The 26229-nt window shown below is 39.6% G+C and overlaps 1 protein-coding gene across 2 annotated transcripts in view; it reads right to left on the bottom strand.

The window, feature by feature from the left end:
• nlgn2a (neuroligin 2a) overlaps window positions 1-26229 on the bottom strand; it is a 322483-nt gene that overhangs the window by 120708 nt on the left and 175546 nt on the right. The window contains exon 3 of one of the 2 annotated variants that reach the window (XM_074699274.1): window positions 25109-25162. The exons of the other annotated variant lie outside the window; for it this stretch is intronic. Within the exon in view, the coding sequence (XP_074555375.1) occupies window positions 25109-25162 (54 nt within the window). The remainder of the gene's footprint in view (window positions 1-25108; window positions 25163-26229) is intronic. 2 annotated transcript variants of the gene reach the window in all.

The following is a 26229-nucleotide window of genomic DNA, read 5'->3' as shown; positions in this document are numbered from 1 at the left end:
CGTTGCCGTGTAAACAGTAAGCAGGCGCTTTCAGTAGAAACGATGACGTCACACTCCGATCCACACAAGCGCATACAACAGTACCATTGTAACGATCGTCGCAGACTCCTGTGTTAGCCTGTGCTGCTCAATCTACTGAATCTACTGACTGTCTTTTAAAAAAAAATATGCATATGTTGCTCTACTTCTGCACTTCGTATTTAACAATACACCAGATGATCAGCCCGACTCTACTTCACTGGAGATCTCTCAAAAGTGGCTACTGGACAAGACAGCTATAGCGCCGACTACAGGCCTGGCACGCTTATTACAGTGTTTTCAGGCTTTCAGCGTTTCCATGTAAACAGAAGCAGATTTTTTTCACTGCGTTTTAGCGTTTTCAGATGAAATGTCCTGTAAACAGGGCATTAGTGCAATATAACCTTGATAACATGGGGCACAGCATGCTCCTATGAAACCAAAATGGAGCATTTTCCATCTTTTAAAATAAAGAATAGTAATAAAACTGGAAACCTGCTTTAGAATTGTCCCCTGTAAAAGACTGCTGTATTTACATTGATTCACAAAGATTAAACTCATTTAAAACAGCAACTGTCTGCCTACATATTAGGCATACTGCTGTGGAATCAATTTCTGTAAAAAAGTAGTCATGTACCCAACTTTTTTAAAACTTTCTCTTGTCAAAGTGCCACTGTCTCATACGCTCCATCCCAGCTATGACCCTTCATCTTCTCACTCTCTGGTTGTGAATTTACAGATTTGAGCTGATGGGACTAGCGCCACCCTACTCCAAATGTAACACAGTGTTAATTTGTGGTCAGGAGAGGGAGTGCAACAATAAATAAATAATGAATGAGAAATTCAGGCCACTGGCAGTGGGAAATAATTCAAACATGGGTAGGGGGCCGAAATAAATAATGTGGCACAGAAAACTCTGTTCTCCTCTAATGTGAATTTAAAGAACTTTAACGCATTGTCCAAAGATCTGCACAGAGTTTTTTAATGATTTTTTTTATTAATATAAAACATTTTTTTTTAAGTTGAAGAGGAACTTTCTTTTCCATGCAATTTCACAACTTTTACAACAGATGATATCTTCTCTATCATTGCTAACCCTAATACTCCATAATAACAAGAGATGTTGGTGCAAAAACACTCACTATCTTAGACAGGACAGCAGCAATTACCAAGCATTACTGAGTGCTGCACATTAAAAAACAGAAAATAAGAAGAATGGATTCCATTGCACTTTATCTTAAAGTTCCTCTAGATGTTACCTAGCAATCATTTCAATCTGACTGGATAATATTGATATTTGCGTTTTATTTCAGTTGTAGGACACCAGCCAAGCTGCGCAGTTAATAAGCTTAAAGAGAGCTTACTGAAACACTTAATGCATCAATATATTGGGGGAAGGGTACATTTACACTGGTCTCGTATCCACAAGGAGTGAATTATTGTAGGGTTTAGAGTACAGGTAAACGCTGAAGTGAGCATTGGACTTGAGGGAGTGCCAGTATAATAAGGTTTGTTCTTCAAATTTAGTTCAACAGGTAAAAATAATCCTGAACTGGCTCTCAGTGTAACCTTGTTCTGCTGAACTGCTTATATCACCAAAAGAGAAGTAATATGGATTTTTATATACCCCTATGCATGCTACAGGTTATTACTTTAAGGAACAAGTGTGAGGCATGAATGTCAACCAAAGACTCTCAGGTAATCCTGTATATAAATGCAGTCCTCCTTTGCATTTTCACATTGTGTATGTCCATGAATAAAATCAAATCATCCACATTCCAACACTCCTCTCCATCTTGTTCCTTGTCTGTCCTCATCCAACCTCTCATTATCCCCACTCCACCACCCTCCATCCCTCCCTCCCTCCGTCCTCATCGCTTCCCTTTCTCTGTAACAATCTGGCCATTACTGGGGACTGCTGTTCCAGTCCTGGTTTCATGCGGTGTCTGGGGTCTAATTGGGACTGACTGAGCGATTGTTTGTTGGTGAGTGGCCTCGTTGATGCAGGAAAGATCAACCCCTCCCAGCCTGTTTTCCCTCGATGTACTCTGAGTGAGTGGGTCTGAACATACGGACACACATGCTCAAACATGAACCATGACAGAAACTGTTACTGCTTTCAATGACTCCCTGATCCCTGATCTTTTATTTAAAGGGGACATATCATGCTGATGCCTGATTTAATACTTACATATGATATAATAAAGTTGAAAACAAGACCTTACACCCCCTGAATTTTCAAAAAATGAGATATTATATTTTGTCTGATATCCCAGAGCGAGATTTGATGCCTCTGAAAATAGGTCGCGAGATTCCGACCTTCGTGACGACACGAGGATCCTTTCTTTTTATTGGAGTAATCTGATAAAGCAGCTCCTCCTCTGTGATGTCAGTTAGTCACACAACCACCACCGGGGGATACACCCACCAAGAGCTGAGTATAAACGTATAAACTATACATGTTACAGTACCAGTTTGACTCACCACACTGAAGCCTCCTGAGATGATCTGTGTCAAGGTGGATTTTCTTCCTCCTGAGCTGCAGAACCGTCCAGGTCTGACTCGGGGTCCAATACAAAAGGACGTATCCTACACTCTGCCATTTTATTAGTGCTATCAATGCCTTACGGTGAAGTTTTGGCAAACAGCAAACTCGCTCGGTCTGCTCCATCCAATATGGCGATTTTGTAAATACTGCCATGCTGCAAAAACCGCCCCCTGGCTCTACCCCCTCCGCCCCTCTGATAGAAGTGACCAATCAGAGCACAAAGGGCTGTGACGTTGTGAGGTTACTGGAGGTCATTCTGGAAACGGAGCGTTTCAACAAGATCTTCAGTATGGCCTAAAATGAGGATACTGAGAACGCTATTGTGGGGCAATGAAGGAACTAAATGACTTGTACTGAGGGCAGAAATGCTTTACAGGCATCCTAGTCTGGCATAGTGAAAAGGAGCAACAAGCATAATATTCCCCCTTTAAATATCTGATTAGCTACTGCTATAGCGCGTTATACTGCCAAAATTCAAGCACATATATGATATTCAACTATGACATTAGAGAGAAAATACGAGACCTCTGCACAAGTCAAGTCTCTCTGTCAGAGAGTGTGTAAAAGCACAAGACCGATGTGGAGAGATTCACTGCAGGTAATCCATCCATTTAAGTTTCTTATAAGAGACCCTACTGAGGGTCGAGTGAAATTAAAGGATGTGAAGAAAACACATTACCAACTTATTTTCTGACTGAACCTTTTAGCGTGTCTGGAGATTTCGATTACTCTTGAAATTACAGCTGTGTATAAGTGCATACCATACCTCCTTCAATGGGGACATTTACTCATTAAACTTGCTGCGCTTGCATCACTGCAGGTGTGAGATATAAACAGTATATATTAATATAAATATATAAAATCCAAGATCTTAATCATTCGTCTGGAATGTTTGGCCTCTGTAGTTTTACTGCATGTCTCTGCGTTGTAAATCCATGTCGCTGATTCCTTTCACTAAAATGTAAGAAATCTTTTGCTCAGTATTTTTTTCCGCCTTGAACTGACATCAGAGGATATGACACAGTGGAGTCAATCAGACACTCCATAGGTGTTCTGGTATCACAGCGGTAACACATTGTTTCTTTGCCTTTTTGCGCGGTCATACATGTTCCAGGAGGAGAAAGAGAAAAATAGAAGATTGGATGTAAAGCCTTTCTTGTTGCCTCAATTCAAACACCAGCATCCCCATTAAGCAGTACTGCCATCTCTGCCACCACCCTCCGCTCTCTGCCTCATATACAACAATACCACCTTAATTGGAATGCTACATCAGTTGCAATACAACCAAGGTGAAACTACACAAGCACACCTACAAAGCAAACAGATCTCTGAAATGAGCCGCAGGTAGTAAAGAGAGCTGAACTTCTGGAACCAATAAAAAGGAACTTTGCTTGAGAGGAAAAGCTGCGTGCTTGTGAGCTCAATCAGAGACAGGATTCATCTTTCCCGCTGTGTGTGTCAGTGCACCGTTTGAGCGCCGTTTCCTCAGCAGGCCTGCAGTCTGGGCTGTGATCTCCAAGATCTGCCATACAGTGGCACTGCCAAGAGCCTGGCTTGGCTTCACCGCAGGGTGCCCACGTGGCACGATGTGCAGGATGTGTGTGCATGTGCAGTCGCTCATCTGTAATCAAACATTTCACATGCTAAGAGATCTTCCTGTTTGGCTCCATGACACACCAGGAGGGGTCACGGATTATCAGCAGCCATTTATCTCGTCTCGTCTGTCCTGACAGTTAATCTGACAGTGAGGGAGAAAATTCTACATCTGCTGCAGATTTATCAGAATTTCAGCTCTGATTGGATTTTCCAGCTTTGATTCACGACACCCACATCTTCTCCGTATCTGTGCTGAGAAAATAAATCTACCACTGGAAAATACAGTCGTACCAAAATAACATCCCACTTGATTACGCTGTTCTCTTGTGATGATGCAGATGCCAGAATTACCTTTTTGCTCCACTCCTGTAAACAAACAAACACCTGCCAAGGATATTTTTAAAATATCATTAATTTATGTTCTATTCATAAAACAAAATCCAGTGACTCACCCTACCACCATGGGATGATAAAATCCACCTCATTTCTGTGTCAGTGCATGTTGCTTTAGTTCATTTCATTATTCTGGATCCTTTTACTGTTTTTATCCACCCAACTTATTATCCAATACCGTATTGTGTTAACCTCAGCAGAAGGCTACTCTAAGACTTCTATTCACTGAGTTAATATGTTACCAGTGAAGTGTTGGACAGGCTGAGTCTGACTCTACTTAAACCCCAACACTAGCCCCGTTTATATGAGTAGTACACAATCTGATTACAATCAATCGGATTAAGTGACTCTGATATGACACAGTCATCAGTCTCAGCTCACTTCAGAGTTCACCTTTACTCTAAGCCCTACAATAATTCACTCTTTGTGGATATGAGACCAGTGTAAATGTACCCTTTCCAAAATATATTGATGCATTAAGTGTTTGTCAAGTCTTGCATCAATCCCCCCTTCCTTCACAGCTAAAGCCACTTTTCTAGATTACAGTGATGTCTTAAAGGGAACCAAGCTCCTGCTTCAGGAATGATGCATTCAAAGACGTAAGACACCATAGTGACTCTTCCACACCAAGGTTATAATAGTTTTGGATTTGTCATTATATTTTAGTTTGAGTTAGTTTTGACATTTTATTTTCCATTACAGTTTAGTTTTAATTAGTTTTAGAGCAGGCATTCTAGTTTTTATTTAGTTTTGATTTTTGCAACAAGGCTTAGTTTTAGTTTAGTTTCAGTTTAGTTTCAGTTTAGTTTCAGTTTAGTTTTAGTTTTTTCATACCTTATTAACCAGGTGCAGGATTGAAAAAGGTCAGAGTAAATATTTTGTCATACTGTTTATTTTCAAGTCCAACATAGTGCTCACTGCTCAGTCAATGCTGATACTGAAATGTTGGCTGCTGCCTCAAACATATGAAAATAATATAAACTTAGTATAAAAAATATAAGCATAAACTATATAAAATAATGTTAACATGAATTACATAAAAATAATATCAACATAAATTATTAAAAAAAAAACAAAATAATGTGAGCTTCAATAAATAAAAATTTGGACTCTGTAACAATTAAACTATTACAGAAGCTCTATTTCATTGCTCCACTATGTTTCGTCGCAGCACAGCGCACAGCGCACAGCGCACAGCCAGTCAGTGCAGTAAACAAGCACATCCCTGTACGCCGCTATGATGGTGCTGTGCGGCATTGACAACTGCCTAAAACTGTTGTCAAATTGTTTGGGAAAATGTGTCAGATTCATTTAAATCCTAAAGGCGATTAATATTGTCAAAAACTATAACTAAGGGAATTTTGTCTTTAATTTTAGTTAGTTTCAGTTAGTTTTGTGAACACAAGATACAGTTTTAGTTTACTTATTGTTTTTGTTTTCTTTTCTAGTTTTTATTAGTTTTAGTTAACAGGAATGTATTATAAATTTTAGTTTTCCTTTTTAGTTTCATTTTAGTTAACTATTATAACCTTGTTCCACACCACTTGTCCAGACACTTTATTTCTGTTATGAAACCAGTCCATAAGGTATTTACTACGTAGAAGAAAGAAACAGAAATATAACAAAGAGAAACACTAGGAGAAATTCTTATATCATCTATCATCTGCAATGAGCCACGTTTACATAGAAAGGGTTGCCACATGGATGCATGACAAATTATTTGATGTTCAAACAATGATGGTATATAAGGATGGTATATGCTTGGCCATTCAGAAGACACATGATACAGCTAACATGGTCACGAGTATGAAACATCAAGTGTTCTGCCCTTCCTTAAAGCAGTGATGTTAGTGCCTGAACCAGAGGTGTGGACTCCAGTCATCTGACTTAGACTAAAGTCACTGTTTTGATGACTTTGGACTTGACTTGGCAGCATCATCAAAGATTTGCAACTCGTCTTGGACCTTGACATTAATGACTTGGGACTTGACTCAGACTTCAGGCTAATGACTTAAAAATACTTGTGTCTTTTTAAGAGAGTGTGGTGAATAAAATGTGCCCCCATTCAAAGTATTCTTCTAACATGACGGTAATTGTGTCATGTCAGGACAACAAATTTCCCCACATAATTCTCCCGTTGAATGCATCCATTAACTTACAATCAGGTTTGAAAACAAACGACAAGGGTGTGGATTATATTACTGTGAGCACCAGACTGCGCTGTGGTAGTTACCCACACTGGGATGCTATCCAGGATAATTGTAGTTGCGTTCTCAAGTTATGAGGTCGCAGGGGTGTGGACTTGAGTCAGACTTGTGTCACAAATATAATGACTTTGGACTCAACTTGACAGTATTATCAAAGACTTGCTACTAGACTTTGACATTGATTGACACCTCGGGACTTGACTTGGACTTACACTTTTTTACTTTAGACTCAAGTCTTGGGATTAAAGACTTCAGACTTACATGAGACCTGCAAAGCAATGACTTTCTCCCACCTCTGGCCTGAGCCAAACCATCAAAGCTTACTTTAGCTGCTATGGGCTCCTTTTATGAAAATGAATGGAGCACTTTAAGACCAGATTTCTTTGATTTGCCCAGTCAGAACAGTTTAAAAGTTGAAATGTACTATCAAAATGTTTTTTCCGAGCATAATTGTATTGTAATACTGTGCTACAGAACTGTAATTTCTTTAGATGTGGCTCAAAATAACAGGCAGCACCATAAACAAATAACACTTTATGTGGAGCTCATACAGGGGAATGAAATGGTTTCATTCCCACAGTAATGGAATAGAGTATTAGAGCAGGAAGCACTTTCCTTTCAATTGTAGCTTCAAATAAATGCTTCATTTCTACCTGTACTTTAAATGCTGCACCACAGAGGGGAAGAAAGGAAAAACCTCTTCATCAGCTCTGGTTTCAGGCGGGCAATGGATGGCGATCATTAAGAAGTGACTACAGAATCTTGGCATGTATCCACAGCAGCTTGTGCTCCAAAGCTTTTTCCATCTAACACTGTACAACCTATCCTCCATCCATCAAGCTGTAAAAGACTGACGACTCCCTACAATGTATGAAACCATATCTCCAATGCACCGTTACAGGTAAGGGTAAAACTAGATATAAATCCTGCTCTGAAAGCGCAGCAGGATTAAACCTCTAGCCATTACTTGTGTAGCATTTGGTAGTGTTCCAGTTTCACATTGTGCACAACTCAGAAAGAGTGACACATTTAGTCTCCTTACTTACACATGCAGAGTGCTTTAGTATGTTATGTTCCCAAACCAATCCATGTAAGCATTTCCCTTGAAGGTAAGTCCACTTTACAGTGTTTTCTTGCTCATTGTGAGTTCTTCCCTGCAATACAATTTGAATATTGCAGCCTTAATTTGTTTCACTGAGCAGTTTAAAGTTTATTGATTTGGATTGAATGGAGTCATAATAGCTCTTGGCTAGCTTAAAGCCAGCGTTGGGGGTTCACGCTGAGAACCAGGAGTGCAGGGGGAGCTGAGCCAACTTTCACTACAGCCTCCTGTATCACCCCATTACACATGATGACAAACCCAGCCAGGTGTGAGGGAAAATAAACACAAATCATAAAAAAATGTGTGTTTTTTTCCAAAGTGGAAAGCCAGCTGACAGCTAGCGCTCTGTCTTCCTCTTTCTCCCTCGCCCACTGTCCCAGTACCTTCTGAATCCTTTTCATCTCCATCCTCCCCTCAGCCCCTCTCCTTCCACTCCTCTTCACTTCCTTTGTCTTGTCAAAGAGTTTTGGGCTCAATAAAATACTATCTGTCACCGTGCCATGAAGTAGGTGTATTCGACATGGTATTGACACAACCTTGACACGACGTGGGCCGAGCTTTGAGGTAACAGGGAGGCAGAAAGCTTCGGCAGTAAATAAGCGACAGGCCCGCAGAGATAGAGCGATAGAAAGAGACAAGAGATTGAGCCTCTGATGTGATGTTAAAATAAAGTTGGTTTGACAGATCTGTTGATCCTTTCCTGCATAGGATTTCGTCTACGCAGTGCTAGGATTCATTTTTACTGTGCTGAGCATACTTTTCATTCTCACTTCACCAGTTTGTCCTTTCTTTGGGTGTTTTATTTAGCATTTTCTCAAAGTAAGGCCTGTTCTGCTTTTTCCTCCTTCTATATACTCCTTACAGCTTTTCCATCTTTTATTCCTTTCATTTCCTGATCGCTACTTTTGCTGCTTTCTTTCATCAACTTCTGTTGCACCACTCAGTCTTGTCCCTGTGCCACCTCCTTCCATAAAAATTCCCATGTCTTAAATTGTTCTCAGCGCATATGAATGTAAAAATGATTAAACAAGTATAGGACGGATGTTGGCCCCCATTTTTTCTGATTGCAGATTGTTCATGGCCTCCTTGTCCTTTTGTATTTCACAGTTTGGACATTTGGCTGTTGGAATATGTATTCTAAAGTGCACTGAATATTACACTGCATCTGTGGTGAGAAGCCTGCAGGAAATGGAGAGATTCAGCAGGAGAGCTTCTCCCCCGATGCTCCTAATTATATGAAGGAGATGAAATGTGCCAAGTCTCCGTCCTCACATGCCCCCCCAGCCCCTACCCCCTCAAAAAAAAAAGAGGGATTGTGAGCGACTACTGTAATCGGGGGAAGTGTTGTTAGAGGGAATGTGTGCGTCTGAGATCGGGGACAGTGAAGCCAATATGGAGAGATGCTGTATTGCCAAAAGGCCAGCATCTGTTAGCAGAGTTATGAGCACAGTGGAAACACTACATAACACAGAGAGACAGAGAGGAGACAGAGGAGGAGGAGAAGGGGGAGTAACAGGCCGAGAAACAGGAGCAAATTGAGAAAAATACTTTGATGCAGACAAAAACAAAGTGGAGACAAATGTCTCACAAAAGAAAACTGGTCCCATCCAGACTCTTGCCATTGATGAAGCCACTCGAGCACTCTGACGTCTTTCATCCAGCTCGCCATCGACAAACACAAAACGTCCAGACTTCCTCTTTGACTAACAATGCCAACCTCTATCTCTTTTTGCCCTTTTCCCTCTTCAGAATAATCCCTGCCGGTCAAGTGTACACGTTATTCCATGGAACACTGTACAACTTCTGGGTCATTTTGTGCAACACATTCGATTAAAAGTCAGTAATTAAAAGCTGATTTAGAAAACCATGCTCACTTATTCAGCTGGCGGGGAACTACTTTTTGCAAAGCTGGTGTCACAGGCAGTTAATCAAAAGCCTGCTTGATACCGAGCCATTGTTTTGCTGTGAGAGTACGGTGGTCAGCAGGGACAGCAACTTTTAGAGATAAAGTTTAACAAGGCTTTAGAGCCTGGTTTATTAATTTTAGAGTCTGCATGCTGTATAGTTAGGCAATCTGTTTCAGGGCATGCTGTTTATTCTTTCCTAGTTGAGATAAGTAATGAATGCTGACAGTGCTGTACTGAGGTGTAAACAATGAACCCTGGTCAGTGTTGTTTAATTTATCTCTACTTATAAAGTAACACATTTATAAAACTTCATGATTTATGAATATGAATATATAAAAGACTACACTTTTAATGCTCATACTTCATTCTGCTGGACAAGATGCAGAACACAGTCCATAAAACAGATATGCAGCATGCAATAAATATTTTGCCACTACGTCCTTGCAACTCATCTTAAAGTAAATCAGATTGAGACTAAGTCAGGTCAAAGACAAGATGATTTTTTTGCCAGATTAATGGCCCAATACGCCTCCCTAAGTGGTCTAATTCCTGCTTTGATGAAACTGAGTAATGTGACTAATACACCACTCCTGATCATGGTGGAGCCTTCCCAATCAGAAATCACTAACATAACGATACCAGAGGTAAACGGATCACAACATAGCTGCTCGAAAAGAGTCTTGAGACTTCAGCTTCTACTTGTAAAGACCATAAACCTTAAGTCGTTGTTAATCAGTTCCGTTAGTTTAGGTTAGCATGACAATTCAGCAGGCTAAGCAACATGGTTATTTTCAAACCAGATCCTGTAGAGATCCTCCCTATTCTCAGAAGGCATGTCAGTAACAAAATCAAAGTTAGAAAATTAGTTAAAAGTCAGAGGGTCCACCAGTCAGGGGCCTTATCTGACTAAAGAGCTATTTTACCAATGTACTTTCTAACATTCCTAACAGGACTTCTGACTAATAGGCCTTCTGACTTTCTGACCAACAGGCCTTCAGTCTGACTAACAGGACTTCCCACTAACAGGCTTTCTGAAAAATAGGGCTTTTGACAAACATTCCCTCTCATTTTCTTGACTAACAGGCCTTCTATCTAATGAGCTATCTGATTTTCCTCTGACCTCTGACTAAAAGGCTTTCTAACCAACACTCCTTCAGGCTGACTAACTAGCCTTCCCACTAAAAAGCCTTCTGATTTCCTGACTAAAGGGCATTTTGACTGACCTACCTACTAACTTTCTTGACTAACAGGCCTTCTATCTAATGGGCCTCCTAATTTTCTAACAGGCCTTCAGATTTCTGACTAACAGGACTCCTATCTAATGGGCCTTCTGGTTTTCTAATAGGCCTCCAGCTTTTCTGACTAATAGGACTTCTGACTAATGGGCCTTCTGACTTTCTGACCAACAAGGTTTCAGTCTGACTAACTGGCCTTCCCACAAACAGGCCTTCTGACTAGTGGGCCTTCTGATTTTCTGACTAGTGGGCCTTCTGATTTTCTGACTAATGGGCCTTCAGATTTTCTGACTAATGGGACCTCTGACTAAAAGGCTTTCTGACCAACAAGTCCTAGGCTGACTAACTGGCCTTCCCACTAAAAAGCCTACTGATTTTTCTGACTAAAGGACCTTTTGACTAACCAACTCACTAACTTTCTTGACTTACAGGACTCCTATCTAATGGGCCTACTTATTGTCTAACAGGCCTTCAGATATTCTGCCTAACTGGACCTCTGACTAGTGGGCCTTCTGGTTTTCTGACTAAAGGGCTTTTTGACTAACCTACCTGCTAACTTTCTTGACTAACAAGCCTACCTGCTAACTTTCTTGACTAACAAGCCTACCTGCTAACTTTCTTGACTAACAAGCCTTCTATCTAATTGGCCTTCTGAGTTTCTAACCAACAAGCTTTCAGTCTGACTAACTGGCCTTCCCACTAACAGGCCTTCTGACTAGTGGGCATTCTGATTTTCTGTACAACAGGCCTTCTGGCAATAAGGTGGGCTCATTCCTGTCAATCTAACCAAGTGAGAGCAGGGAAGCAGGTAAGAACAACTTTTGGTCACCGAATGTTATTAAAGGATTACAGCAGCAGTGTCAAAAGTTTTGACAAATTCTTTAAAGTTTATTTTACAGACGTGTCAGCCACAGAGCTCAGAGAAGACAGAGAGTTCAACCACAACACACAGAGGAGAAACCATTGCTGTTAAACTATACACATAAACTGTTTACTTAAGAAAATAATCTCTAAATCAGGGATTTAGGCTAACAGGTTTCCTCTCTGTTGTATGTTCTTCATTTTTTTCACATTTCCCTCGATTTGACTGGTGTTATTGCTTCTCTGTAATGTCCCTGACCTGGATTGCTGAATCTTTATTGCACTCAGGCTGCGATGGCGGAGATAGATGTTGAATGGAAGTTCCTGAAACTGAAAAAAATACCTTTTACTTCTGGTTGAAAAGCAGCTTAAGTCAGTTGCTGCGGGCTGATAACCAGCTTTGTGAAACTGCTTAGTGCTATAATTGCCAACACTGGTGATGATAAACAACCAAAAGGTACACAAGGTATGTGGAAATTGTTTCTAAACTTTAGCCACTGGTTACAAAAAAAAAAAAAAAGTGTGTGCTATTGAAAAAGAAGTGTGTGCCAGCGGTGGTCTGTGTTCCAATTAAAAAGTTAGTTTCTTACTTCACTGCAGCCTTCCTTGGATCTCCCAGCATCCTGCTTCCCTCTTTGTGAGATTTCCCTGTAAGTGCCTTGTAGTAAGGAAAGGAATTAAGAAATCTTTGTCCAGCAGAGTTAACTCGTCGCTGTGTGAAACGCCTAATTGCCTTGTTTAAATGAAATTAGGGTAAACTTGAATTTTATCATACACCCATTTTAACAAGATGGAAAAATAAAGTGAGCATACATAAAAAAAGGTTTGTGTTCTGTAATCATTACTTTGTGAAGTACTTTAGCTAACACTGTAGCAAAATGCATCAGGCCCTCTGAGTTAAACTATGAAACCTAATGCTCTGTGACTCCTTCAGCGTAGAGATGTAAGAGCATTAGCAGCTTATTATTAGAAACTCAGTGTTGGCTCACTGGTTCATTGGAGGTGAATATAAAGCTCAACCCACTTTGTTTGATTAATGATACCTAATATTATGCTCTAATTAAATAAGCAGTCGGTTGGTTCATATTCTGGCTCTCACCAGTCATGAAGAAAATTGACTGCATTATTGGAAAAAGCCTCTTTTACCCCATCACATCATTTAATTCATGTTTGACACATTTGACTTGAAAGGGTGTTAATTCTGTTTTGGCAGGTATATTGAGTGGGATAATGGGAGGAGCTGTTATGCTTTATAAAAACAGAAGTTTTTGATTGAAGAAATGATCATTTTTTTCTTATTTCAAAGTTATCAACAAGCGTTTCAGCTTGGATCATAGTCTGCTGGTGGCTGATCTTGAGTTTAATAAATCAAAGAACTCTTCATTTTAGGGACCCAGCACATATAGAGTCTTCAGTGACTGAGTGCAGATTGCAGATCACCAGAGTCTAATGAAGAACAGCAAAGATATTTGCCTCTCAAACATGACCCTCCTGTGGCTCTCTTCAAAATCCTCTTTAGGATAAACATAATGAAAAAGAGGAGAGGAGAGGAGAGGAGAGGAGGCGGTAGACGATAGTGGACTGAGATTGAGTCTCCCATCTGTGCTATGTGGGTTTTTCTGACTTTACAATTAAGGTTGTTTCAGAATTTGAGAAAAATTGATACCATGTAATTGGTTTGAAATGAGTGTTTTGATAAATATACAAATTTATAACCAGTGTGGGCTGGGGGACGGTGGTGTTTAAGCAGCAAAAAGAATGATAAGTTAGAATTCATAATATTATTCCAAAAATCCTCCCAGAGACTCTTCATTTTTAAACATTTGGAGTCTGCTTGTTTGTTGTCTAGCTGGGCCTGTTGGAAGGAAATTATCATAAAAGCCTCTCTTAATAAAATTATCCAAATCTGTTTATAACCTGACTGTCTTGTTCCAATTCAGGGGTTCAGTCACCCAGCCATGGTCACCGTCTTTAAGCTGATGGCTCTATTTAGTCAATGGGTAAAAATCCCAATTTTTTCTGCTGACAGAGAACAATGCTTTTCAATAAAGTTAATAAATAAATAAATGAAATACATTTCAAGGTTTAGAGCCTCATTTATTTCTTAGTGACTTCCCTGATGTATGCTGGAAATTAAAACTTGCATGTTTCCGTTTCTATATGGATATTGTCCACAGTACTGTCCCTTTACTGCAGAGCCTTTCTGACATCTGAGATCACCAAAGCTTCATGTCATAATGAGTTCATGATCCAGGAATTTATCATGCTTAATAATCAACATTTTTCTTAATATTGAGGAAGATACATTTCTGGGAAATTGTGATACCAACTCGATTGACTATAGCCACGGTTGCATGAGAAGTTTTTCGTCTTTCCCAACGGAATCTTTCTAAATGACTTTTCTGAAAACAATAGTAAACATGGAAAGGAATATTCTAATCTCTGGTCAACTTGCGCCGCTATAATTAAACAGAATAGTCAATGGGGCATGGGCAAACAAACATAAACAAACGTAAACAAACGTAAACAAATTGAGGAACGGTGCGCTGAAAGAACGCACCCTGACAACTTTCCATTTGAGTGGATACATGATACCTCAATCAATTTGGGGAAAGATTTGTGAAACTGATTAAATGTCCATTCGGATTGGCACTTTTCTTTCGATATGAGGTGTATACAAAGGTTAAATTCTTTCCGTTTGAGCAAATAAACCAAATGCAAGCGGTATATTTGGGTCCACGTATATGTGGCTGGTGAAACTAACGGTTATGACTGTAACGACTAAAGTCCTGTAACTACAATTAATCTAATTATGCTCAGTGAAACTGTAAAATAGCTTTAGGGAGGTCTGCTGGAGAAGGTACATATACATGTTAGCAAAAAAAGCCAGACTGATCCTTTTTTTAATAAACCAGGCACTAAACTTTTTTTGCTTTATTGTTGCTACAGCCCACAACACTATGACCGCACAAAGAAACTGGGTATCAAGAACAAAGTAACACATTCCTAAAAATAAACCTTAGAGTCCTGTGGATGAAGTCATGAATTGGACAGTAATGTAAAATAATGAGAAAAGAAGAAGCTCTGGTTCATGTGTGGGCTGAGGAATGATCATCCTGGGAAGTGACGCGCAGCGGTTTAGCACAAACAGAGGGTTCAGAAGGTTTTCACAGACAATAGCACAACAGACACGGTTTACTGAGTTACTTTTAAAACCTGTAAAGTTAACCCAAAACTACCCTTATGAAAGAAAAATATATTGCAGCATTTGGAAGATATCATGTCATATATTAGGTCATATATTCCCATATATGAGATTTAGTATTTATATTTTCCAATATATTGCAATATATGGAAAGCAGCAATAATTTGTATATTTTGCAATACATTGCAATATAATTCATGAATATATAATATATTGTATATGTGTCCTCAATATATTATTCCATGAATATCATAATATATCAATAATATATTACAATAAATTTCAAAAAATATATTGGTACATATATTTTTCTTTTGTAAGGGTAGGGCTGAACAATTTTGGAAAATAATGTAATTGCGATTTTTTGGACCAATATTGTGATTGCGATTTAGCACGTAATTTCTGCATTATTCACTAAACACAAGCAATAAACAATTCTATAATATGACAAAGGATACTGTAACATAAAACAATTCTTTTCTGTAGGCCAGGTCTACATGTTGCAATATAATGCGATGAATTGATATGAATAACATATCTTAAGGTAATTACTACAATCACAGCAGATTATTGTCTGATTGATTTAACTTTAAACCTTGCAGACATGCAAGATAGTTATCATTTATTAACTTAAATAAAAACAGAAAAAGAACAAAGCACTACAGAACAACAGGCCTGGTATGAACAATAATTTGAAAAATAACCATGAATCCTCTCCTCTATGAATCCCACACTAAATAAAGTACAAAAATGTAAATAAGACCTAATCTCTGGCTCAACCACTGAAATATGTCAACATGTGGAATTCACTTTTTAAATGCACTTTAAAACTTTTTTTTCTTTTTTTTGATTGCAGTTTTTGCGACTTGAAAATTGCGTTCAATCACATTGCAATGTCGGTTTAAATTTGATTAATTGTTCAGCCCTTCTCAAAACGATGCTTCACAAGCGTTCGTTTACTTAAGAAAGCTGGATGGTCTTCTGATCTCCCTCTTTCAAATAACCCACAGGCTAAAAGTAGAGTACATTTATTCAAAATTCACAAATGTATTATTTCAATATTAACAACTTCATCTTAAATGTCTTTTTTCCTCCTAACTGAAACAATACAGTACCGATGCCCAGTACTTGGCAATCGGAAACCTGTACTTAATGTTCCCAATTTTTGGTACTTTTATGTGTTAATGTAGTAATACATGTTACTTTTTTATTAATAAAATTTTAAACTTTTGCAATTTCACATATTTATTTCATTATATAAACTTGCAATGTCTTCATGTCCAGTCTACTCCCCCTCAGTACTCAGTACCTCAGACGGACTTTGTTCGATACCTGAAAAAGTTCCTAATCCAGTACCCACCCCTAGTTTTACATAGCATAGTGGCATTTTCGATGGTTGAATAAGATAACAAAAGGAATCAAAACACCGGTGTTCCAGTTGAGGAGTGACTCTCTAATCAGGTGACTTTCAGTTAGTCAGCTGTAGGGGTCCTTTCAAATGCTTTTTATTTTATTTTTATGATTTGTATCATATAATTAATAATAAATGAAACTCTTACATGAAAAACTTCAGGCATTTGGAAGAGATGGAGTTAGTCATTAGTTTACAGAAGCTAATATCAGCAAGTTAAACCTAAAACAAAATGACTTGTTCACTGAACATATTAGCAAAATGTCGGGCACCTCTCACAAAAAAAGCAACTGGAGACGACGTGACATTAAGAAATAAAATCTAAAATGACAAAACAAAGTCAACCCCTGTTTAAAATAGTTAAAAGCCATTTAACATTCAAGTGACTCTTCTCAGAGTAGCAGCTTATCCCTGCTCTGCATCTCTAATCTGATGTGATGTGCTCTGTAATGCTTAACACTGCACTTTCACTATCTGTCAATTTGGTTTTGTTGCAACATTTCCTCCTTATGTCCATGTTTGTGCTGTGTGGTCCTCTTTCTGTGGCGGTGTGTATGTGAGTGTACGCTTGTGTCAGAGTGTGTCAGAGAGAGGTGACATTGTTCCTGGCAGAAATATGTTCCAGGTCTGGGGCTCAGGTGGCTTTGGTTTGTCTCTGATCAGAGCTGACACACACCATGGCAGTGAAACACACTCTGGCTGTCTCCTTCTTGATTTAGCTGAATCTCATTCCTGTATGTAATCCCTTCCTATATCTTCACACACACACTCACACACTCTCACACCTCTGTGCTGTAGGCTCTATCAATCTTTCTGAATGTGGACACCGTGCAGCGCTGCAGCCGGTATCCTTTATTCTCTCACACCTGACACAGAGCAGAGAGCCGGCGTAAGCAGCTGAATGAAGCCATCCAGCCTGTGGAGAATGCAGCTGTATGTCTTTGTTGCACTTCTTCAGGATACAGTGTGTACTTGCTAACTTCAATAGAGCAGCTCATGAATAGGTTTCTGCATGGCCTAGAATCTGCTGCTTCAAAGCATGCACCATTTGAAAGGGCTGTTGATACAAGGCTGAAAGAATGAGGACAAAATGGCTGGAGTGATTGTGCCGGCCATTTCTGTTATCAGATAGAAGCCGGCCATGAAATTTCTTCTTCTTTCATTAAAAAATGTCCAACAATTTAAGGCTTTGATTTGCTTTGATAATAAAATCAGTGGAGAGGAGTTTTGAAGGTTGATGTATCAGTCACTGCTTTCTGCAAACAGACTGTTTGTGCTGTACTCTTTATTCGAGACAATGCAGGTGTCTGACAGGTAACAATGCGCTACCTGAAAATAATGACTCCTCTCAGACTTTAAGTTTGAACCATGAGTGTGTATAACAGCATGGAGCGTGTGTTTGACTTATTTTCACCAAACAAGATTGATGAAAATATCAAACTGGGAGGAACTTCTCAGGATGCTGTGTTACTGCATCTGGCAACACAATGATGTAAGGATGCAGGTTCAGTACACTGCAGAGACTGTGATAGGTACAGAGTTAAAAACACACACTTGCAGACAAGTTCATTAATAAAAAAGCAGTTTAAATGAATCAATTATGATTTATTTAATGAATTTTTAATTTAAACTCCATATTATTCCATATGTATTAGTTCAAGTCATAGCCAACAGACAATCTTTGCTGGTTACATTTTAATAATGTAATGTAAGCTACATTATGTATCACAGTACCACAGTTGCCTAACGAGTCCCAAATAACACGTTTTTTGAGATTTGAAATTTGAGATTTTTGCCTTGAGTTGAGAACTAAAGTTCAGGTTCAGAGCCATGTCCTGATACTGGGGATGCCCCGATCAGCATTTCTTGTCCCTGATCCCAATTATTTACTATTTTGTATTGGTATTTTACGTATATCAGTATGTTTTGTGTTTTAACAATACTGACAAATAAAAAATAACAGTTAAAGCTTATTAAGTCTGTTTAAGTAAGTCCGGCTAGTTTTGATCCCTCTGGATCCCAAACCCGCCGGCGGGATCAAAATACAACTTATTTTAAAATGACTGGTGTTTACAAGCCATTTGTCCAATCCAAAAACTGAAAACACTGGGGTTATTTTCAGATTCTCAAGTTTCCAAGGGTACCTGAATGTATCACATAGGAAGCTGGAAAACATGTCTTAACATGACTGAAAAGACAGGAGAATTTCATCAACTTCGCTTTGAATTTCATGTCTTCTCAGAACATTTGCAGAAAATGAACGGTTTGATCGTTAAATTTAGTTGAAGATCAAATTCTACGCTTCCTATGGTCTTCAGCAAACTCTGAATAATGGTCAACTTTTAGCAGATAATACATTAGGCTAAAATCAGAGGCTGCCCTGAACGCAACTCTCTGAAAAACGGTGAGAAACTTCAATGTACATATTAGACACCAACAGGACTATCTCATGTTTTCCCTTTTCATGAAAATATTTATGCTGCTACAAACTAAATTATAACTTTAACTAACCTGAACCACCTATGGTAAGGGATCAATCTAGTGAGCTGTGAGGCCCAGCAGAAACACCATCATCACATCCTGGCATGTTACTACAGACTGTGCTGTACAGCTTCAGTGAAGCTTGCTGTGTAACAGATCTAATTTTGCACATGTGTCTGTAATAAAGCTAAGTGTGGCTGCTGTCCTACATCACTGTGCCTTATTCTATCATTCTCTCATCAACTCTATGAGGTTTTGTGCACTTATAGCGCTCGGTTTTACAGACGCCTTGGGGTTCGGCAGCAATTTTTGGCTTCATGACGGCTAACGTGAATGATCAGTTGAGAGGACCAGCTAGAAGTCCCGATCACTGATACTTTAAACAATGGCTAAATCATCCTGATCTGATACTGGGAATCGGGATCAGGACATCCCTACCTGATACCACACTACTGGTGCAACGGACACCGCAGCAAAGGCCACAACTTCAGATCAAAAAGTGTTACCTTTCTTATCTTAACATCCACCCAGCAAAGAAAAACCCAGAAAAAGTTGTAACTGAGTGTGCGATGGCACTATTTAATGACATTCACCTAACTCATTTTGGAAACTGAAAGGGGGGATGAAACAGAGCTCAGTGGACAGGTCTTTGATGGGAAACACCTGCAGATTAAGGTGAGGAAATAATCAGCCAATAAGATTCACTTACACAATTCAGCCTTTCTCCTTTACCTCCGGCAACATCTTTAAAATAAATGCTGAACATTATACATAATTAGACTAGTTTATTGCAGTATTTTCTCTTGACTTGTGTTTTTATACAATATTCCTTATTTCTGAGAACATTTTTCTTGTTTGAAAATGTAATTAACAAAAAAATTGTGGTAGTTTTGAGGGTGTCTGAATGGATTTACTGCACGTCACTTCATTTCAATGGGGGAAACTGATTCGACAAATGAGCAATATAACTGGTGAGCCAAAGCAACATTGAGTATATAATATTTTGGAGACTGGGACTGTTATTTGCATTTTGTCATTTTTCCCTAACTGCCTGTCCTTTCTTTCCAATTCGGAGGAAATCTCATGAGGTCAGATATCACCTATCAAGGTAGTTAAATGCAGTAGTTGCCCTTTAAATATGCACGCCAAAACATCCTGTCAGCTGCACTCTGACCTTAATTGGACTTTGGTGCATCACATGAAAAAATAAGTTTTCTACTCCTGTCACATGAAGATCCAGGACAGGTAGAGTGAGGGTTAGGATGAGTTGGACAGGCTGCATGTGTAAATAAAAGCTATGAATGGTGCAAACACCAGCAGCTTTAGACATTTGTCTTGCATAAAGGAATACGTCAGCTCTCTGTGTTTGCAGCTGTGTCAGGCACGACACAGGCTTCAGGTAAAGGGTTATTACGTGACGTCAGCTTTTGTCTGACAGCTCATCTGATCGTTAGCAAAATTCTCTTGATGGTTATTTTGATTTCTTGATAAGGACATTAACAGGCCTTTGTACCAGCATCCTTGAAATTACATTATATAACATATAAAAAGACCTGGATTCAACTCTTTGGAACTCAGGGGTACACTGAAAACTAGCTGAGCGGTAAGAACATTCAATCGCTTTAAGTTTGAAGGCCATATCAGGTCATTCCAAAGTCCAATGTGTTGAAAGCATCTCTAATGTTTGAGGCATACCAAACATACTCTACTTTGAATATTATTTTTTATTACCTGGCTGTGAAATACTGAATTCTGATTGATCCAAAGTGTTTCATAACTTTGATTAAAAGCAATGCCTCAGACAGCCTGATCAACCACATCATAAAATATCAATCCAAAGTTCAGAGTCTAGCATATTCCACCTCTCTTTGGAGACCCCATGGCTTCAATGTTAGGTTTTCACTAGCATTCATTACCATTTTTTTCTAAGACTGTAGCAACAATGTTGGTGTCTGACTCAGGCTGGTCTTCAAAGTTCAGAAATAAAGATAACAGGACCACAGATGAAAGAGCTGCTAGGCTCTAACCACCTCTGATTGGAAAAAGTGGAGCAGCATCCTGTCGTGCAATTCAGGTAATGTTAGCACCCCTCAGCTAAAAAAAGTATCTCAAACCAAAGTGGGAGTGAGAATAGCAGCACATTTTGACATTCCCTTCATTTGTGTTGACAGGTATGAATGACAGGATGCCAACATAAACATTTCTGCAGGAGTCTTCTTCACATTTTCTATTGTTGATATCTGTGGAGGTGTTGGTTTCAGCATGAGTTACACTGAATGAGCAGGCTGACACTGAACGGAAATGCTCAGTTTGGTCATTATTTGTCGTGCCAGGTGGCTCATAAAGGTCTGCCGCCTTGAAAGTGTGTCTGACCCTGACACTGAAGGGACCTGTTTTTTGGTCGAATAAATGAATGACTTTAAAATCAATGAAGTCATTCAGAAAGAAATGTGTCCAATGCTTTTTGGTGATTTGTCATCGTTCTTTTGATGGATGTGCTTGAACTCTGAATTATAAAGTAATGACCTCGGTTTTTCTAAAAGCCCGGCCTTTGCCTTTTTACTGGTGGTGCTAATGGATTCTGCAGGAAGTAATTTCTAATACAAGTCCAGTGGGAAAAGAGCAGCTGTGCTTTTCCAATCTATGGTGTGTTCTCAATATCTTTGCTCCTAAACAAAGGAAATAATCTTCTGTTCTTTGATATTCTGCATGTGTTTTCTGCAGGGACATTTATTTCCTGTTTCTTTAGCAGGTCCTAAAGAGTCTGTAAGGTAACTTTTCAATGGCTGACCAAAGTTTCATTTCCTCTGGGAGCATTCCCAGTTTGTGCTTCCTTATTTTGCTATTATTTTTTGTGCTATCTGACCAAAAAGAAAATGAACCAAAAACTAGAAAAAGGATCCTCCCTCAAGTTAAAGGACAAGTTTGGTTCATACAGCTTTTACATTGTTTATAGAATGAAGTAGAACAAAATACTCACCAAGAAGGTTTTCCTGATCCAAGCAGTGCTTCAGGAGATATTTACATCCAAAATCGTGCAGCGGACGTCTGTATGATGGGATCCATCAGGGCATAGACAGCGCCGCTCCTAAAACTGCATTAATCGTCCAAAAACTCGTGTTTTTCACCAATATTCCATCATGGTCCGCTCCAGGTTAGTCCTCTGCTGCAGTCTGTGTCACTCCAGACAGCGCTGTTTGGCTGTAATGACCTCTGAACTGACGAAGACTTTGTTTACGATTGCCCCTCCGCACATGCACAGTGTGGCTCATTGTTTCAGGGGAAGACGGCAGGCTACATGACGACGCGCGGAGGGGCAATCGCAAACAAAGTCTTCGTCAGTTCAGAGGTCATTACAGCCACAGCGCTGTCTGGAGTGACACAGACTGCAGCAGAGGACTAACCCAGAGCGGACCATGATGGAATATTGGTGAAAAACACAAGTTTTTGGACAATTAATGCAGTTATAAGAGCGGCACTGTCTATGCCCCGATGGATCCCATTATACAGACGTCCGCTGCACGATTTTGGATCTAAATATCTCCCGAAGCACTGCTTGGATCAGGAAAACCTGCTGGGTGAGTATTTTGTTCTACTTCATTCTATAAACAATGTAAAAGCTGTATGAACCAAATTTATCCTTTAAGTGGTGTGAGGCCCCTTCCTTGATTTTGCAGAACATTTATTTTTTCCACTGAATAAGATCCTGCTCTGTCTTGCTGTTGGTCTCTGTTTGCCGGTTAAGCCTTCTAATTATTATCATTGTATTGTAGGGGTGTCACGACATCTCGTGCCCCGAGGTACGCAAGATTAAACCGTGGCAATATTTCTCATATGAGTAAAAGCTGTTTGCTGGTACCACCAAGGCAGATGCCTTTCAGACTGTGTGCTATTCAGTTTTCTATTTGTGACCTGTGGGGGGCAGTAATGCATCTTTTCAACCGTTAGTCTGCCAGAAACTAAGAAGAAAAGGAGCAGGAGCAGCATACCGAGCCAGCAGGAATGACGTCGTAGTCTAAAAATATCCTCATTGAAGATGCCCCCGCCACTTTTAAATATTTAGTGTGGCAGCATTTTGGTTATCCTGTGGGAATAATTAACAGCAACCGAGTGACGGACAAGTCAAGGACAATATGTAAGCAGTGTAAAAGAATAGTGCCATAAACTGCGGCTAATACGAGCACAATGCTAAGACACATACAAAACCATCACAGCTCGCTTCTTAAAGCAACTGTTAAAGGCCAGACAACACTGACGGAAGCCTTTGCTTCCAAAGTTATAAATAAATATCCTTTGCTGTCTCACCTTGCCAAAGCATACCTTTCTGTGCCTGCTACCTCTGTTCTAAACGAGCGGATATTTTCAACTGCAGAAGACATAGTTAATGCCCAAAGGTCTCAACTGCTTCCAGAAAATGTGAATATGCTCATTTTCTTGAAAAAGAACAGGACCATAGCTTAGGCTCGGCTGTGTACTGCTTAAAAAAAGGAAGGGTCGGTCTCTTTGCACTTTTTTGGACTCTGTATTGACAGAGTAGAACATTGGTTATAGTTTTGCACATATTGCTTGCACTTAAAACAAAAGAATATTTAATTTTAGTTTTGAAAAGAAGTTTAAGTTAAGTAAAAAGCTCATTCTTGGTCATAAGGTCATGCATGGGTGTAAGTTATAAAAGATAAATCAAAATGCAAATGCACTGTTCTGTGACTCTGTGCAATGAAAAAGTATGTTTGTCCAGTCATAGATTTTTTCACTTTTGTATCCTAAAAGTAGTGTGAAAATATGTTTCGTCTCATCTCCTGAGCTAAGTGTATCATCACATCCCTATTGTATTGACGGATTACTTATTTGTTGTACCTTGTTTTGTCTCCCCTCATCTACTTTGCGGACTGACCACCCTGTTCCAGTGTTTCCTGTTTTTGTTTGTTGATTTAAACCTTTCAACTCTGTCATTCACAAGTATTATGCATCTGCTACCACTTTGAGTACAAAATTTTACTAACAAAACTGTCCAAAAAAAAAGAAAGAGAGAAAGAAAATTAACTGTACATTGGGATGTTTATGTGATTTTTAAAGGTCAGGGGAAGGTATCTTCACTGGGCTCCACTCCTCTCTAGCTGTGGCAGCTCAAAAAGTTGGGTCTGTGACATTTGTGTTTGATCCCCAAGAAAATCCCCTTGTGTCGAGGTGACGCCGACTCAAACTTAAGAAAAAAGAAAAAAGAAAAAAAGAAGAAGAAGAAAGAAAAAAAAGAGGAAGAGGAAAAAATTCTCCAAATCAAAGAGCATCATGGAGCAAGAAATGATTCACCCGCACAACCCCCTCAAAACAGCATAAAGAGAAATATGAATCAAAATATCAGCAGTCATCTTTTTCCCCAAGAAACAAGAGCAAAAGAACAGAGGAAGCAGGGGGAGAGGGGATGAAAATGCAGATTTAGTCCCCTCCACAGTGTGTGTGCTGCAGGTAGGAGATAAATGAACAGCAGGATGGGAGTTCATTGTCCTCACTGTGGAACCTGAATCTTCACGAGTGGGGCACAAGTGTCCTTGGATGTCCCTTTTTCTTCGTTCCTGGCTTGATTTGATGTTATCATCGTGAGGCTAGCTTAATATTTGTGTAGGTCTTCACACAATAGCAGTTTCATCCTTGAGCTATGGATTGGGGCGCTGTAATAATGTACCTCATTGTGTAAGCTGTAATGGGTGCTTTGTTGTGCGGTGACAATGCTGTTAGTTGGCCAATGGATTTTCAAGGGCACAGTGATGATGATGATGTCCAAAGCTCAGCCTTTGTTTGAGAGGCACATAAGGACCCCGGGAAAACACACACAACGGCCTGTGGATGTTTAATAATGAAGGGTATCTGAGCTCCATTAGCCAGGCGTTACGCTCAGCCAAGGTTACATAAGGCTAATGATTAGCATAGCAAAGACAGCTGTTTAATTGCAATGGTCAGCACATACACTTACACCAACACATCCGTATGCATCTCAAGTCCCACCTAAAAGATGTTTGACCTGTGTGTGTGTGTGAGAGTGTGTGTGTGTGGATGTGTGCGTGTGTGTGTGTGTGTGTGGGTGTGTACACATCCCCCAAAAAGACTTCAAAACAAGAAAAAAGGAAAAACATGCAACAAAAATACCTTCGTCTCGAGGCTTGTTCATTGAAGATTCATCAGTTTTTTTTGTGAGCGGACCTAGGGTTAAGAAAAAAAGGGGGGAAAAAGAGAAAAGAGAAAATTCAAAAAAGATTACTGGCAAAAACGGAAAAAAGAATATCAAAAAAAGAAAAGAAGAAAGAGCAAAAAGGACAAATCAGCAAGAGTTCATGGCTGCTTATTGAGCTTTGTTTCTTTTCTTTAAAAAGAGTACAAAAGCAAAAACAAAAGGCATCACAGACATAGATTTATCACAAGAAAAGACACAAGATCAAAGAAAACTGGTTTTTGGATTCTTTCCCCCTGCTGAAGAAAATGGCTGCCTCTTTCTCTTTGGGATCCCTCTTTCTCTCTCCTTTCAACCCTGCCTGCTGCCTGAGCCGTGTTTCTCTGGGTGCGTGGTGGGCGGGTGGTGGATGGGCTTTGTAAAGAGTGGGGTAGGAGAGGGGAGATGTGGAGTAATAAGGCGTCTGTGGTTTGAAGAACAGGACCCAGGCTTTTCCACCCAGCGTTTGACCATAAAAAAGGCAGATTTTTGAAAAAAGAACAGGCAAAGAAGAGGGCACCTATAGAGGAAGAAATGCTGTGTTGGGTCCTGATGCTCAAACCCCAAAACTGTGCCGACCTTTCAGTGTGAAAGCACATGAAACACCTTAAAAGGCTTGTGAACACTGAGTGAAATAGACCTTTTATTGACGGGACACTTGACATGATGACACCTTTAATGAGACAACCACCAGTCAACACACAATGACCCTGTAATGGTAAAGACATGTTAAACATGCTGATAAAAAGAGCACAGATGCTTCTGTGTTCCAACAATGTGTGTGATTTTGTTTTTCCTTGTCACCATTTATTGGTTAAACCAGAGAGCTTTTCCCCAGGCGGGTAAATAATTACACAGCACAACAGCAGTGTGTCAATTTGAAATGACAAGTAAGCGTGACGCTAATTGCACAGAGAAGTGCAGGTAAAAGGTGAATGTAATTTGATCCCCATCTGCCCACTGGCTGTTTTTCCCTAAATTAAAAAGAGTGATGGGAGGAAAAAGGAGAAAGAGAGGCACACAGGAGGAAAATAGAAGGAAATAACCTCAACGTGTTCAT

Source organism: Halichoeres trimaculatus, unplaced genomic scaffold (genome assembly GCF_033239565.1).
Source record: "Halichoeres trimaculatus isolate MK-OKI-2021-1 unplaced genomic scaffold, fHalTri1.1 fHalTri1_scaffold_22, whole genome shotgun sequence".
NCBI classification, from domain to species: domain Eukaryota; kingdom Metazoa; phylum Chordata; class Actinopteri; order Labriformes; family Labridae; genus Halichoeres; species Halichoeres trimaculatus.
This window is presented reverse-complemented; position numbering and strand designations above follow the sequence as displayed.